General features: G+C 41.5%; 1 protein-coding gene across 1 annotated transcript in view; it reads right to left on the reverse strand.

Annotated features, from left to right (window-relative positions):
* Window positions 1-17,465, reverse strand: part of f3a (coagulation factor III, tissue factor a) — a 74,410-nt gene extending 56,945 nt beyond the window's left edge. The window contains exons 1-2 of the mRNA XM_077623779.1: window positions 16,972-17,465; window positions 183-291 (exon numbers count right to left, since the gene is read on the reverse strand). Coding sequence (XP_077479905.1) covers window positions 183-291; window positions 16,972-17,047 — 185 coding nt within the window. The 5' untranslated portion in view covers window positions 17,048-17,465. The remainder of the gene's footprint in view (window positions 1-182; window positions 292-16,971) is intronic.
* Between the last annotated feature and the right edge of the window lie 848 nt (window positions 17,466-18,313).

The raw sequence follows: 18,313 nt of genomic DNA on the forward strand, positions 1-18,313 counted from the left end.
CTGCATTAGCTAACATTCAAACATGTTTTCAACCTATTTAACTAATTTTACATATTACTGCATATGTTGGATGATGGCCCCCAAATAAATAAAACAACCCAAATACAACAAGAAAGAAATTGATCAGAAAAAGTTCCAAGTAAAATCTATCCAATTTTACAGGTCCTATGAAATGGTCTTACAAGGAGAACTCTACAGTATAGGAGTAATCAGTTGGTAATGGTTCCCAGGTCAGAAATGTTTTAAAGTTGGTGGATTTCCAAGTGACCTTCTGTGCACTGGGATAAAAGCCTGCAAAAATAAAAGCACAAATCTTTGAAATTAATCACTTTAGTACAACTACAACTGTAAATGATTTTAACAAAAATCTCTGAAGCTTTAAATAAGACAAAAGTCATTTTGCGGCCCCCTACTCGACAAGTACAATATTAATGCGGCTCTAAAGTCATTGCTTTGTGTGTGTTTTTTTAAACACTTCAACCTTTGGACATGCATAAACTAGAATTAAAAACATTTTTTGTTAACTGAAAAATATACAATATTTAAAAAACATTTTCTGAATCGCTTTATCCACACTAGGGTGGCGGGGGTGCTGGAGCCTATCTCAGCTGTCTTGGGGCCAAAGGCGGGGGACATCCTGAATTGGTGGCCAGCCAATCACAGGGCACAAGGAGACAAACAACCATTCTGGCTCACACTCATACCTAAGGGCAATTTAGGGTGTCCAATCAGCATACCATGCATGTCTTTGGAATGTGGGAGGAAACCGGAGTACCTGGAGAAAACCCACGCAGGCCCGGGTAGAACATGCGAACTCCCTCACAGGTGGATCGACCTGGATTTGAACCAAGGTCTTCCACTGTGAGGCCGACGCGCTAACCACTCAGTTGCCGGGACAAAATAATTAAAGTGCCGCCTCGTGGTGTAGTGGCTCACTCGCCTGTCTTTGATACAGGGAGACGCGGGCTCAATTCCCGCTGGTGGCAGTGTGAATGGTCATTTGTCTCTCTGTGTGCCCTACGACTGACTGGCGACCAGTCCAGGGTGTAGTCTGCCTTTCGCCCGAAGACAGCAGGGTTAGGCTCCAGCAACCCCTGCAACCCTTCCAAGGATGGGCGGTATGGAAGATGAACGAATGAAAGGAAAATATTTAAATGTCTTTTAATGATAGAAACCTACCGTATTTACTCGCATTTAAGCCGCTTTTGTCGGAGAAAAAAATGACTGAATCTAGGGTACGACTTATATGCGCATAAAAACACGACATGCAAAAAACTGCAAGTTGGAGATGCCGTCACACGATGATGTCACGAAAAAAGGGTGCCAAAGGCGCCGTGACGTCATGACGCAAGCGAATGCAGCGATACTTTCATTTATTTCAAAATAAAGAAAATGTAAACAGATAAAACGCTGAAGAAAATGTATTTTGACGTCTATGAATGAAATTCAAGAAAAAAAACATACGTATCTTGCATAAAACGTGAAAAAACTCATGCTCCCGTCACTGCTCCCTCGGGGCACAGCCATCTTACCTAGGGCACTGCCGTCTAAACCTGGTTAAACGTGCTCTGACTCGCCAAACGCGAGTAGCCTTAATTTTGAAATAAAACAAAATTCCATTTTGATTGTTATAAATTTTCCTATGTTGTTTTCATTAAAAGGCAGGTGATATCCTTCTTTTCGTTCAGGCACCTAGACGGACACCTTGGGGTCCTAGAGTTGTAGTCTTTAGTAGAGAGCACCACGAATGTTTCCAGCGGAGTTTGATTCAGTGTCCATCAAACTGTTGTCAAAGAAGAATGCTCTACATTGTCAATTACTTGGATATGATATAAAAGAAGCTGAAGAATCATCTGTGTGCCTTTGTCTCACTCTTTGACCGACCGGAATATCTGGGTAAATGAGGTGTCCGAGCACTATCAAAGAACATCACAACGCTAAGTTAACTCGCTAATATATATATATTTTTTCTTTCCAAGATGGCGCTGTTCACGCGGCAGCCAGTGGCAGTAGCTTTGTCCACTCTTATTTGTTTTTCGTGTTTTACAGCCCTTCTATCTTTTTTTAATTACATTTTAATATTTCTTAATACATTCCTTTTTACTTTACTTTGTACTTTATACTTTTTAATTTAATGTGTTTACAACTTTCCTTGTTCTGTTAGCCTGGCTTCATTCTGCCACTTCTTTTTTGGAACCATTCAGCCATGCCTACGCTGTCATACACGTGGGACTAGCTGTTACAATATGCAGCAGAAGAGGCAACACCTCAATGTAAAAATTGGAAATTCGGAGCTGTACAAAAGTGCCGGGAGAAGAAGCAACGCTTCTGACCAACCATTCCATCATGGGATAAGATGGAAGAGCTGTCGGCGCTTACCAGGCCGGAAACGGAGTCAAGGGGTTCGACTTCAGCTCCAGACTACTGAGGAACTGTGTGGATAAGCTTGGAAGAGTGACTCTGCATATTCTCTACCTCGGTCACAGTCTGTTCCCCATCTTGTGGAAGACTTCCTGTGTGTGGTTCCAGTTTTTGTCCAACTTTACAATGTATTTTTGAGTCTGTATCCGTTTTTGCTACTGCAACCAAGATGGCGCCGTTCAAGTGGCAGCCGGTGGCGGTAGCTCCGTCCACTCTTGCTCCTTTTGTGTTTTTGCTGCTTTTCTGTCTTAATGATTTGATTTGGTGATTCTTAATGATCCCATTTGCTTTGCACTTTGTGCTTTTGCTTTGTTGTTTTGCGACCTTTGCGACTGTACAGACGCTCCCCTACTTACGAACGCAATTGGTTCCGAGCGATTGTTCATAAGTTGAATTTGTTTGTAAGTTGATTCAGTGCTATATTTTGTATTATAATTTATGTTTAAGGCCGATATAAGTATATTGAAGGTTTATATAAGTGCATTTGTATGTTTAAGGCTTGTATAAGTAACACGCATTGGTTTGTACTGAAAAAAAACATTTAATAAAATGGAGAGAATATGTACAGTACTGTAGAGAGAGAGAGAGATTTATGTATTAGAAACTGGCCAAAAGAAGCGACCTAATGACGATTGCACAGTTTTCTTCTTTTTTTTTCATCATAAATGATGCGGTAGCACTGTATGGCATCATTCAATTGATTTGCAAACTTTGTGCAACGTTCAATATTTGGGTCCTGCTGCTCGATCTTTCTGTTTATAAATGGTACTGACGGTCGAACGATTCAATGCCCGTGAAACGCTCACCACTCTCACGCGCATCAAGCTTCGTTATTATTGCCACTCGTTTCAAATGAAATGGCTTGCCTCTTCCTTGCAACTCCCTCAATAGAAGCCTTTAGCTTTTTACCAACCATATTCAATATTGGATGCATGAGATATTTAATGATACAAATGAAAAAGGTTCTTTGCACACTGGAGATACATTCACGCACTTCCGCATTGCAACGAAGAAGAAGGTAGATGCTGGGTGAGCTGAGCTCTCACAGCGCCAGGCGTCGGTATTAGCGGCGGAAAGAAGTACTACTCCGAAAAAGGCGCGAAATACAAAATTGGACTTGCGAACATTTTTGGACTTAAACGCAATTTGTAGACATGTTCGTATGTACCGTTGTTCGTAAGTTGAATGTTCCTAAGTAGGGGAGCGTCTGTACTGTGTAATTTATAGCTATGCCTTTCCTTTATCTGCATTCTCACCCTCTTGCTACTGTCACAATGAAATGTCCCGAATACGGGATGAATAAAGTTATCCAATCAAATATTGACTTTTTTTCGTTGTATTTCTTGTTTGAAAGTGACAAGTATTGGATTAATATGAACCAACGAAAGAATTTAGATATTTTGACATTAAAAGCAATATGCCTGCCACAACATCTTAAACTTCTGGTAAGAAAATTGTAGTTTCTGTAATTAGAAAGCATCCGGTTCGCATCAAGATAGACTTTTCAAATTTCATACCGTATTTTTACACCTATAAAACGCACCATGTGATAGGGCGCAGTCTCATTTGCGGGTATATTTTCAGTTTTTTATCAATACACAGGACACTTCATTTGAAAAGGTGCTAGCATGGCACTGGGCTAGCGTAGTTATGCTAGCCACTAGCGTACTTACGTTATGCCAGCTGCTAGCGTACGTGTTTTTTTCTTTTAAAGACAGCACGAGCAAAACTAAGTTTGACAATGCTTTAGTAAAAGGTACACTCTGATTTAAAGAGTGTGGTGTTTAACATGCTAGGCTCCTCTGTCAGTCAGAGTTGTGTATTCCGCGAACTTGATTCCAGCTTTGGCGAAAGCTCGAACAACAGTGCTGGCCGAAATTTAAGCCGAGTCATCCACAATCAATTGTAACTCGCAACATCTATCACTCCCAAGCCTTTGATTCTCCTCGCTGTTATATCGGCATCGACAATTCATTCCAAATCGCCACGTAACTCTTGCGACGCTGCCTGCGCCAACTACGAAGTTGGCCATCCGTTATCAATCTGTTAGCAAGGCTGTTAAATTGTGTTCGATCCATGGCTTCAGTCCATTTTCCAAGCGTTCACACCAGCGTTCTGTTGTCATTCACATCAGGCATTTCCTCTGTATAGCTCTAATATGCTGTTTCTTTGTGTATTGAGTGTTTTTGAGGGTTAAAAGCGCTGCGAGCACACAGAAGTCAAATGCCTTGCCACACCTGTGGGATGTTTTGAATGGATTTACTGTAATGCTTGAAATGCGCGGGGAGGCTATTTTTAGGGTGAACGTCCGCTGGGTTGATCGCAATAAGTAGCGTGCCGGCAAGAAATAAAACCAGTCACTCAAACGGTCAGGGCCATACAAAAATTGAATTCATTGCACTGACAAGGCACACTGACCGATTGGGCCTATTGACCATTTTAGAGAAAAAAAATAGACTTTTAAGTAGGCCCTATAGGTGTGAAAATACGGTATTTATTTATTTTACTTTAAAAAGAAAAAAAAAACATTGAATATTACAATTTTTGGATAAAAAATTGGCAATTTTAAGGAAAGGGAAAAACAATAAAGACTATCTCATCTCATTTTCTGAACCGCGTTATCCTCATTGAACCGCTTTATCCTCATTAGGGTGGCGGGGGGTGTTGGAGTCAATCCCAGCTGTCTCCAGGCCAGAGGCAGGGGACACCCTGAAACGGTGGCCAGTCGAGGGGAAATTTAGTGTCCAATCAGCCTACCATGTATGTTTTTGGAATGTGGGAGGAAACCGGAGTACCCGGAGGAAACCCACGCAAGCCCGGGGAGAACATGCACACTCCACACAGGTGAACCGACCTGGACTTGAACCCAGGACCCCAGAACTGTGAGGCCGACGCGCTAAACACGCGCTCCACCGGGCCGCCCCAATAAATACTAGTCTCCATATTTCTATAATCTTCATTTCAATTTTATCATAAAACATAAGGTCAACACAAGGTTTGATGTGTATGAGAAATGTATCTACTTTCGTGTTGAAGACCTTTTGGTTTTCCAATGACAAACTTCTGTTTTAATTATTAATTTTATTACTGTTATTAGCACATAATTCCTTCAATAGCTCCAGAGCCATTTGTCGTAGTGACACCAAATTAACAGCAAGTGATGGTGATATCCTTCTGTTTATCGAACACCTTTTAGTTTTTCAATGACACACTCAATTTATTAATTGTAAATTTATTACTTTATTAGCACACATTTTCTTCAATAGCTCCCAAGCCATTTCACATATTGACACCAAACTAACAGAAGTAATGAGTGATTAATATTTTGTCGCATATAAGCTGTATTTGTAACAATAAAAAAAGATGACTGAATCAAGGGTGTGCACAAAACTTACAGCATTGCTATATTATTTTTCACCAGTAGATGTTGGCAAATTAACATTTACTATTTGTTGGTTATTTTCTCTTTTGCAGAAAGAAAACCTTTACTGAATGAGTTGGATTGGATTGGATTGGATAACTTTATTCATCCCGTATTCGGGAAATTTGTTTGTCACAGTAGCAAGAGGGGGAGGATGAAGAAATAGGAAAGGCATTTTAAACATAAATAGATAGGTAATAAGTAAGTTAATAAATAAATACATGAATAAATATATAAATAAATAAGCGTGTTGCTGAAATATATATATATATATATATATATATATATATATATATATATATATATATATATATATATATATATATATATACACACACACGTGTACATTCATATATATATATATATACATACATACACATAGATGTACATTCATGCATTCGGTAGGTCTTAACACTCAGCCATTTTTTATTAAAGAGCCTGACAGCTGATGGAAGGAAGGATCTGCGGAAGCGCTCCTTCCTGCAATGAGGGTACCGCAGTCTATTGCTAAAAGAGCTTCAGAGGGACTCCACAGACTCATGCAGGGGGTGGGAGGTGCTGTTCATGATGGACATCATCCTGGTCAGCATCCTCCACTCTCCCACTTCCTCCACAGAGTCCAAAGGACAGCCCAGAACAGAGCTGGCCCTCCTGACCAGCTTATTCAGCCTGTTCATGTCCCTCTCCATGCTCCCAAATGCCCAACAGAGCACTGCATAAAACACTAGATGTCACCACAGTGTCGTAAAAAGTCCTCAGCAGTGTCCTGCACACTCCAAAGGATCGTAGACTCCTCAGTAGGTAGAGGTGGCTCTGGCCTCTTTTATACAGGGCATCTATGTTTGTGGACCAGTCTAGTTTGTTGTTGAGGTGAACACCCAGGTACTTAAAATTCTCCACGATTTCAATGTCATTCTCAGCGTGCTTCCCGTGTTCTCCAGGTGTGAAAGAGACCTGTGCATCAGGCAGGTGGTAGCATCTTCCACACCAATGCCTGGACGATAGGCGAACTGCAGAGGGTCCAGCTCTGCATTCATCAGGGGGCTGAGGTGATTGAGGATGATTCTCTCCAATGTCTTGATCAGGTGAGAGGTTAATGCTACCGGCCTCAAGTGGTTTGGCTCTCTGGGGTTCGCTGTCTTTGGAACTAGGACCACACAGGAAGTTTTCCACAAGGTGGGGACCTTCTGCAGACTGAGGCTGAAAATATACAGAATCACTTTGCCAAGCTGATCCGCACACTCTCTCAGTAGTCTGGAGCTGAGGCCGTCTGGACCGGTAACCTTCCTTGCCTCGATCTTCTTTAGCTGTTTAATCACCTGATCGACAGTAATGCAGAGACCTGTGGAAGAGGGGGAGGAGAAAGAGGGGGGGAGTTGCTTCTGGTCTGGAGGGTCAGGGGAGTGGGGGCAGGGCTGAATCTGTTAAAGAACTGATTCAGTTCATTGGCCCACTCCCTGTCTCCGGACTCCGGGTCTCTTTCACTGTTGCCTCCATGGCCCGAAATGGTCCTCAAGCTCCTCCAGACCTCTTTGGTGTTGCCTCTCTGGAGTTGGTTCTCTAGCTTCCTCCTGTAGATGGTCTTTCCCTTCCTTATCTCTCTCTTCAGCTCCTTCTGGCCCATTTACAGACTCTTTCTCCCCAGACCCAAAAGCCCTCTTCTTCTTGTTCAGGAGGGCCCTTAGGTCCCTGGTGACCCACGGCTTGTTGGAGAAACAACGGACCTTCTTGGAGGGTACAATGTTCTCAACACAGAAGTTAATATAATCTGTGATGCAGTGGGTCAAGCTGTCAATGTCTTTCCCATGTGAATTGCACAGCACCTCCCAGTCAGTGGTCTCAAAACAGTCCCTCAGTACCATGCTGGTCTCCTCGGTCCATCTTTGTATGATCCTCGTGGTAGGTTTTATTTTCCTCACCATAGGGATGTAGGTGGGGATCAGATGGACCAGGTTGTGGTCTGAGCGGCCCAGTGGGGGCAGGGGGATTGAGCTGTATGCCTCCTTTCTGTTGGCATACAGCAGGTCCAGAGTTTTTTGTTCCCTGGTGTGGCACTTCACATACTGAGTGAAGGTGGGGAGAGTAGAAGCCAAGGGAGCATGGTTAAAATCACCAGAGATAAGAAGGAGCGACTGGGGGTGTGACGTCTCCAGCCAGGACACAGTAGCGTGAAGCAGCTCGCGAGCGACTGCTGCATCAGCCAAAGGAGGTATATACGCAGTTATTACGATAACATGCGAGAACTCCTGGGGGATGTAAAACGGCCTGATGCTAACAGCTACTAGCTTGATATCTCGAGTGCAAAGTTGCTCTTTCACAGTAATATGCCCGGGCTGCACCATTTACTATTAATAAAAACAGCCAGTCGTGTTGGTTCATTCAGCCAGGTCTCCGTGAAGCACATAATGCAGATTATCCGATATTGTCGTTGTTGTTTGGTAAGCACCGTTAGCTCTTCCATCTTATTGGGGAGAGATCTTACATTCCCCATAATAATAGATGGAATGCTGGGTCTGAAGCGTTGCTTTCTCTCCTGACTTTTTCGTCCAGCTCTGCATCCTCTTCTCTTCCTCCTCTTTAACTCCGCGAGGAGGTCCAGGGGAATCCAGGTGTTGCCTAGCGCAAACAGCTGATCCTTAGTGTAAGACAGCGGAGGCATGGCTGAGTGGCTCAAAAATGTAATGTCCAGAATTTGCAAAGATAAACTAAACTAATAGATCAAAGACTGCCTCTCACACAACTTGAGTCTTGGAGTAGAGTCTTGAAAGTAAAGTTTTAAAACATTAAAGTATGGAATATAATATATAAAGTAAAGTAACAAGTAAAATCTTAAGAGACAATAAAACGTAAAAATAAAGGATAAAAAAGCTGTAAAAAAGCTGTAAAAACACAGAATACGAGGGAGGGTTTAGGGAGCTACTGCAACAAGCAGCCGCTTTGAATGGCGCCTATGATGCTGGGTGTGGGAGTTACTAACTTCCTTATGATATTGACCCTAATAATGTTTTTTTGATTCATACAGTACCCCAAAAATACCACGTGCGGTGATTGTTCTTAAGATTTTCCCTTAGAAGTAAAACATTTGTACTCCCTATTAAAACCAGGAAAATGGAGGTGAAAATTGTGAATCAGGGGGCGGCTTCAAACTGAGAAATTGTAAAATTTAATGATTTTAAGGCAATTTTAAGGGTGCGGCTTGTACGTGGGGGCGGCTTATATGTGAGAAAATATGGTACCTTCTGTGTATCGAACACCTTTTAGTTGTTCAACGACACACTCAATTTATTAATTATTAATGTATTACTGTTATTAGCACCTATTTTGTTCTACAGCTCCCAAGTCTTTTGACATATTGACACCAAATTTACAGAAAATATAGTTGATTACCTTCTGTTTCTAGTACACCTTTGAGTTCTTTTTAACAACACACTTAATTTATTAATGATTAATTTATTACTGTTATTAGCACATCATACTTTGTTCAACAGCTCCCAAGTCTTTTGACGCATTGACACCAAATTAACAGAAAATATAGTTGATTACCTTCTGTTAATCATACACGTTTTAGTTTTTCAACGACACACTTAATTGATTAATTATTAATTTATTACTGTTATTAACATCTATTTTGTTCAACCACGTTCAAGTCTTTTGACGTATTCACACCAAATTAACAGAAAAGAGAGTTGATTACCTTCTGTTTATCGTACACCTTTTAGTTTTTGAACGACAATGCATTTATTAATAATTAATTTCTTACTGTTATCACCTATTTTTTTCCAATAGCTCGCAGGCCATTTGACCTAATGACCACAAATCAACGCAAGTGATGGTGTTAGGAGCAGGCTGCTGCTGTTTTTCCCGACTCTCGTTTGTCCCTCCTGCCTTGCCGTTATGTTCGCGCAGCTGTGCGTGATTTATAATTAGTCCCTGATTTGTGTATTTAAACTCCACTGAGTTTATTGTCATATTCGGATCGTCTGCGTAGATTCCCTTACCATGCCGCCACGCTACCTTGCTCTTCGATTCCACTTGTTTTCCCTAGTACGATTTGGTTTCATGTTTCGTTTCACAAGTCCTTGTTATTTTGTAAAGTCCCTCCTAAGTTATTAAAGTTTTGGTTTGGAGCACAATTTGCCTCGTCCTCGCCTGCTTCCCCGCGATTGGGTCCTAATCCCTCCTACCTCGCCACGACGTCTCCCGTGGACGTAACAGATGGCAGATTCCCCCGTTTATTGTGCACCTTTTAGTTTTTCAATAACCCACTCCATTTATTAATTACCGTATTTTCCGCACTTTTAGGTGCACCTAAAAGCCTTCAATTTTTCAAAAGCTGACTATGCGCCTTATAATCCGGTGCGCATTATATGGACCAATATTAATCCGCAACAGGTCTCACAACTACGGTAAGCAGTCGGCGACTCCATTTTCCCCTATGCGCGGTGCATGCTGGGATATATACCGTATTTTCATGACTATAAGGCGCACTAAAAAGTCTAAAATTTTCTAAACTCTAAAGCCTGACTGAGAACACTTCTTGCCGACACGTTTCTTATATAGAGAGAAGGCAGACGTGGGTGGGGTCAGACGCTAAAGGCACAGCCCTACAAGGTAGCCGTATATAGTGTGGGCATTGTTTATTGCAAAACAATTTCGGTTTGGTTTCCAAGCCCCCCCGAAGCAGCGGTGAAAAACCAAGTCACGAAAATGAACTCTGAGCTTGCCGTCATTCCCGGAGGCTTAAGTAAAGCCCCGGGCTACTTACGCCACTATTTGCGAATGGATTGTGGCCGCCTGGACTAACGTGTCTGCTTGCACGGTTGTTAAAGGCACTAACAACAGATGCTTGAAAACTGCTGGACATCGGCATCAACACAGCTTTACGAAGGGTGGCAGGCAGCGCCGGGCTAGTTACGCTACTATTTGCGAATGGATTGTGGCCGCCTGGACTAACGTGTCTGCTTGCGGTGTTGTTAAAGGCACTAACAACAGATGCTTGAAAACCGCTGGACATCGGCATCAACACAGCTTTACGAAGGGTGGCAAGCAGCGCCAGGCTAGTTACACTACTATTTGCGAATGGATTTTGGCTGCCTGGACTAACGTGTCTGCTTGCATGGTTGTTCGAGCTTTTGCCAAAGCCGGCATCATTTCTGTGGAGCCACATGGCAATGACAGTGACTCTGACAACGAAGAGAGGGAACCCAGCGTTTTCTATGACTCCTTTGGACAATTGTTCAATTCGGACACAGAAAATGAGGACTTTGATGGATTTGTGGGTGATGATGACGAGAGTACATTGTAAAATGGCTAAATAAAGTACAACCGAACTCAGTTTTGCTTCTGTTGCCTTTTTAAAAACGTGTTTTTAGCGTGTGTCCGTATGTTTAAGCTGGTGTATGTTTAAGCTGGTGTATGTTTTGCCATGCCTGGCTGCGTGTTTTAGTGCGGTGCGCCTTGTGTGTGTGTCAAATACAGAAATAGCACTCGTTACTGACACCGCACCTTTAAGTGCACCATATAGTCATGAAAATACGGTAGTTCTTTTGTCAATCCACTGGTATGACAGCGAGCACACTAATTCGATGCTCTCCGTCATTCCGAATGGATTGAGAAAAGAACTCCAGCCGCTAGAGTGGCCTCAACAGAGCATTCAAAGCTACACTGCGAACTATATATTATATATGGATCAATATTGAGCCGGAACAGGTCTCGCAACTACGGCAAGCAGCCACCGAGTCCATTTCCTCTATTTCCCTCCATGGACGACATACACCACTATCTGCAGTGGACCGTAAATGCCGGGCTGATGTATCAGTTTCATCTGTGGTTCGAGCTTTCAAGAAGGCAGGAATTATCATTCAGCTGCCAGACAACCAGAGCGACACGGACTCGATTAATGACGAATTTGATGAGATGGAGATTGGCGTGTTGGATGCCGCATTCGCCTAGCTATTCAATTCGGATACTGAAGACGAATAATTCGAGGGATTCATAGATGAAGAATGAACTAATAAAGTGAGCTTTACGTGTTTCTTTTGTGTTTACAATTGAACAAGGTTGGTCATATTGTGAATACATATGGATCTCAACAGCTGAATGTTATAGTGCCTCATTGTGTACGTGAGAGCACGCACAGTTCACCTGTGAACAACTTGAGTTATTATTTGAGTTATTCATGTTGTTATGGCTTTGCACTATCACGAGTTTTACTATATTGAGATTGCACTAATGTTTAATGTACCGTAACAGCATCAGAATGATTTTTATGTGTTTACTGAATGGAGTTCCGCTCCAATATGTGATATAAATGTTGCACTTACATGTTATACCTTGCTGTTGTTAAAAGATAAACCGTGTCATGAAAATACTAATACTTTACCTCGTAAAAAATAATAAAACAGTTGTTTATTCATTTTGGGAGTGAATGGATTTGTCAGAAAGCTGATTTGTAATCTATTAATAAAGTTTGACTGACCTAGCTGACTGTTTTGTTGACATTCCCTTTAGCGTAGCACCATCTAGTGCAGGGGTGTCAGACTCGGGTTGGTTCGCGGGCCGCGTTAACGTCAACTCGATTTCATGTGGGCCGGACCATTTTAGATATATTTAGATTTTTTTAAATAAATGGATTAAAAGAACTGGATTAAAAGCCCGGAATATTCAGTTTTTCATAGATCTAAAACAATGTTAATTTTAACTTTTTATATATATATATTTTTAGATTTTACAAAATGATTTTTGAACTGAAAACAATGAAAAATTGATTAAAAAATTACTATTATTGATTTAAAAGGGGTAAAATCAGGAAATTTAATATACATCTATACTCTTCATTTTAATTTGATCCTAAAACAGAAAGTCGGCACTCATGATTTACTTTCCCAGGCCACACAAAATGATGCGGTGGGCCAGATTTGGCCCCCGGGCCGCCACTTTGACACACTAGTGCAGGGGTGGCCAACCCGCGGCTCTAGAGCCGCATGCGGCTCTTTGGCTGATTTCATGCGGCTCTTTAAGCGATATTCTGGCGTAAGGCGTAAGTGTAAACCATGGTCAAACACACCGTAACAACCCCATTCAAGAGATTAATTTACCCGACCGCTAGATTCACGAGATCCACCAACTTCAGCAAATACCGCACTATCGCCACATACGGCGCTGTACGGAGCCACTGTCCGACCGCAAACGCCACTATTAGCCACAAATAATGCTCAGAATTGCACCAAACTTCATCAATAGTACACACAGGGTCCCAGCACGTAGTCCGAGCCGTCAAACAGCTGCTAGTTTAGCCTGTTACCTGCACTCGGGGATCCACTCGTCGGGGCTTCAGGGGCTTTCACATGACAAGCTTAAAAAATGCTTCGCTGGCGCTGCCATTCATTAACACTAGGTGGCGCACTGACCAGGTGAGCCAGTTTGAATTGAAAAGAAGAAGAATAACGTCTGATGTAATGTCAAACGCGCGAGATTATTTGAGTTGTAAATAATTTGTTTCAAGCGCTCTCAAAATGGCAGGAAAAAAAATGCACAGCCAAACGAAAATATGAAGAAGAGAACAGGACATTTTTAACAGAGTGGGAGAATTTATATTTTTTTGTTGAACGTAATGGCAAGCCATTCTGCCTTATATGTCAGGCATCATTGGCGCATTTCAAAGCTTCAAATCTTCAGCGTCACTTTAACTCAATCCATCCTTACATCGACGAGGAATTTCCAAAAGGGACTGAACCTCGCAAGCAGAGGTTGGTCACTTTGAAAAGTCAGGCAGAAAAGCAGATGCAGTTTTTCAAAAAATTAACAAAACACTCAAAAACCATAACTCTTGCTTCATATCAACTGGCTTGGAACATCGCACAGGCTAAAAAGCCATACAGTGAAGGGGACTTCATAAAAAAATGCCTTAATGACGCTGTTGAAATCTTGTCTCCTGAAGACAACAAACTAAAACGAAGCATATCAGATGTCCAACTCTCGCGCCACACTGTTGAACGCAGAATATCGGACATTAACACTGCTATTGAATCACAGTTGCACTCTGACCTTCAAGCATGTGAGTATTTTAGTGTGGCATTGGATGAGAGTTGTGACATACAGGACAAGCCTCAGTTAGCAATTTTTGCACGGTCTGTATCAAACGAATGTATGATCAAAGAAGAATTCCTTGATATTGTGCCATTAAAAGACAGAACACGTGGCATAGATGTGAAAGAAACGATGATGGCTGCATTTGCAAAAGCGAACCTGCCCATAGCAAAACTAACTGCAATAGCCACGGATGGAGCGCCGGCCATGATCGGATCCGTGAACGGGCTTGTGGGGCTATGTAAAACTGATCAAACATTTCCCGACTTTTGGAATTTCCATTGCATCATCCACAGGGAGCAACTAGTGTCTAAATCATTGAATTCAGACAACGTCATGAAGCCTGTGATGGAAATCGTGAACTACATCCGCACACACGCGCTTAACCACAGGCAATTCAGGAGTCTCATCGCTGAGCTGGACCAAGGGCTTCCAGGTGACCTGCCGCTGCACTGCACTGTGAGGTGGCTGTCAAAAGGCAAAGTGCTCTCTCGCTTCTTTGAGCTTTTGGATGCCGTGAAACTGTTCATGGAAGAGAAGGGCAAGGACTATCCCGAGCTCTCGGACCTCGAGTGGATTATGGATCTGGCATTTTTGGTCGACATGCTGTGGCACTTGGACAGACTGAACCTGACCCTGCAAGGCAAGTTAAAAATGCTGCCTGACCTCGTGCAATGTGTGTTTGCGTTTATCAACAAACTGAAACTGTTCAAGACGCAAATTCAAAAAAAAGATTTAACGCATTTTCCCACTCTGCTGAAAGCCAGTGAACATGTCACCAGTGCCGCCCTGAAAAAGAAAAGAGACAGATATGCAACGCTGATTGAAAACTTGCACGAAAGCTTTGTGACCCGCTTCCGTGATCTACAACTGAAAAGACCACAGATTACGTTCCTTGTCGACCCATTTAATGCGGAGATGGACTGTTTGAAAATCCCGCTCGTCACAGATGAGGCTGCGGCGGAGTTGGAGATGATTGATCTTTGTGAGGAGGATCAACTGAAAGCTGTTTTCAGGGAAGGGACCATTGAGTTCTGGAAACGTGTTCCGATGGAAAAATACCCCAACATCAAACGAGCTGCGCTAAAGATCCTGTCGATGTTTGGGTCAACGTACGTCTGCGAGTCTGTGTTTTCCACCCTGAAACATGTGAAATCAAAGCATCGATCTGTTTTGACTGACACTCATGTGAAAGAGTTGCTTCGAGTGGCAACAACGGAATACAAGCCAGATTTGAGGAGGATTGTTCAGGACAAGGAATGCCAGAAGTCCCACTAAGCAGCATAGTAAGAGAAAAATGTCATTGAAAATTGTTATATTTTTGTTTGTGGACTTGCTTTAACTGAGAGTTTATGTGTGTGTGTGTGACAGTGCACACAATGTTAACTGTTGAAAAAAATAACTGTCATTATCTTGCTGTGGGTCATTTTCAATAATTCTGGCTGTGCAGAGGTCTGTGTGTGCCCATGTATGATGTGGCTCTTTGCAGTAACACAGTAAAAAAAGTGGCTCTTAGTCTCTGACTGGTTGGCCACCCCTGCACTAGTGGATGCATAAAGTAACCCCAGCGCTATATTTATATGGTGAAAAGGTGGTTGGGTGAAAGGGGATATCATGATTAAAGCAGGACAATACAATAATCAGTCGGCCACGATGTTCGTCTCCTACCAGTGACCGAGACGATCCAGATCAGAGCCGAAATGGATAAAACGAAATTGGTTTTACAAAAAACGTACTTTAAAAAAAAATCCTGTTCAAAAGTTATTATATGGCGTACACAATTTGAAATTATCAAAAAATTTATAAAATACGGGAAAACGTATAAGTTGACAGGTATGCAATGTGCAGGAAAAATCAATGGCGTAATTTTATTTTATTTATTTAAAGAGTGACGTTTATTTGTCAAAATTGCATTTTCATATATTATTAAATTGCAATTCGAAAGAAAGGGAATTGAAATCCACTGCCCGAAGCGCTCGACTGGGATTCGGCTGTGACGTAGTGCTCTGTTCACGCGCTCTTTGCCGTAAAAGCTGAACAAAGAGGGAAACTGAAAATGAAGCGCGGCTGGCTTGACTACGGAAAAGAGAAACGGCGGCTCACTTGACTGCAGGACTTTCTGTATTGTCTCCGTTTATCTTCAAATCCTCCAGAACAGGAAACGAGCACATGGCATTGTGGGCACGAGGTCAAGAGCGAACGCCAAACACTTGCTATACACGTGTTTCTCAATTTCCATTCTATATTCTAGTCCAGGGGTATCAAACTCATTTTTTTGTCGCGGGCCACATGGTAGTTTCGATTACATCCGGAGGATCGTTATGTCTTCCAACTAGGCTGCCGAAATTAATCGATTAATAAATTGACAGCTTTCTCGATCGTGCTAATCGATACATCATTTTTGTACATTCAAATTAGTATAATTTTTTTGCAATTATTGATTTAAAATGAGGAAACACAGGAAATAATCTACAATCTTCATTTGAATTTCATCATAAAACAGAAAGTTGGCACTCATCATTTACTTTCTCGGGACACACAAAATGATGCGGCGGGCCAGATTTGGCCCCCGGGCCACCACTTTGACACGTGTTCTAGTCCTTCAAAAAGTGTTTTTTGAGTCACAAGTTCCCTGATTTTACTTCGTGCAATGTTTATTATTATTTTTAAGTGTTTCTGTGTTTTATTTAAGAATGACCAGTTATTCCATTTAACTGGGTGGATTATTACACTAAATACACTGTTACATTGGCGGTTAATTTCGTTTAATAAATTGACAATAATATCGCTAAACGGGAATAATTTTTGAGACAATATATCGTCCATTAAAATTTGTTATCGCGACAACCCTTGCCCTACATCACTATTTTAAGAGAAAAATATCACCGTTTAAAATATGCAGGTCAACGGAGTATCGCTGTATGATAATACAATATTCCCACAAAAAAATACAACGTGCGTTTTTTTATGTAAATATAATTAAAAGAAATATTTACTGGCATTTACAAATATCAAAATGAGCGGACTTTGGAAAAACTCACCTGTGACGGAGTTTGAGGCAAGAAAGACGAGTACTTGAAGTGCCAGGGCTGCTATTGTTTGTTTTGTCATCACCATTTTGTAATTAATCAAAATAAAGTAAGGTTTATACAATCCAAATGTGTCAAATTTAGGTTGCTCATCGAAGTTGAGTCTGTAGTTAAAGTGTCGATTCGCCCAGCTCCTTTATACACTGCGGTCAAGCCGTTCTTCACTCAGAAAAATGTAGTCAAGCTCGCCGCCCCTCTTTTGGATACTTGTTTTAATTATGTGCATTACGGTAATGTAATGTGGTGGCTTCGTTCATTTCACTGTCATTCCAGCTGTAGTATTCATTCATCTTACTCGAAAGGGTTGTCGGAGCCTAACCCAGCTGATTTCGGGCGAAAGGCAGACCACACCCTAGACTGGTCGCCAGTCAGCCGTAGGGCACACAGAGAGAAAAACAACCATACGCACTCAGAGAATCGACCTGCTTGCACCGAAGTCAGGTGAGTGAAGTTTTACACCACCAGGCGGCTCCCAGCTGTGGTATTCACTATATATACTAGATATACTAAACAAACTCCAGAGTCGAAGTGAATTACTCCTATCAAAATCGGACGTTTGCTAATAAAAGCTTATTTTTCTGGGGTTGTTTTTTGAATTTTTTGGGTTCTTTGTTTTTCCAATAAATTTATTTTCTGTGGTTGTTTCTTGTCGTTTTTGAATTAATGTATTTTTGGGGTTGTTTTTTGACTATTTTGGAGCCTATATATATATATATATATATATATATATATATATATATATATATATATATATATATATATATATATATATATATACATATACATATATATATATCAGTGGCGGGCGGTGCATTTTCTGGTACCGCCTTCAACGTATCAATCCAACCCTCAAAAACTATTTTATGGCTATAAAACCTCTACTGCAGCTACAGCTGCAACACATAAAAAATAATCAATGGATTAATGTACAAAAATGGGGTAAAATCCACTTCCTAGCAGCATTTCATGATTAAATACAAATACTGGAGCTTTTCAGACATTAAAACCAGGCCAGGGGGTGATTTTCCCGGGAAAAGACAGCGATGAACGTCAATGGCGTACGGGCAAACATTTCCCGAAAATGGGATAAAATCCAGCCGAAAACAGCATTTATTGATTAAATACAAATACTGCTAAGAACCGGGCCCAGAGTATCATTTCCCCGGTAAAAAGACAGCGATGAACGTCGATACGTCTATACGTAAAATGACAAAAAAATGCACTAAAATTAGGTAAAATCCACTCCCTAGCAGCATTTATTGATTGAATACAAATACTGGTGTTTTTGGGACAT

Source organism: Stigmatopora argus, chromosome 17, assembly GCF_051989625.1.
Source record: "Stigmatopora argus isolate UIUO_Sarg chromosome 17, RoL_Sarg_1.0, whole genome shotgun sequence".
NCBI lineage: Eukaryota > Metazoa > Chordata > Actinopteri > Syngnathiformes > Syngnathidae > Stigmatopora > Stigmatopora argus.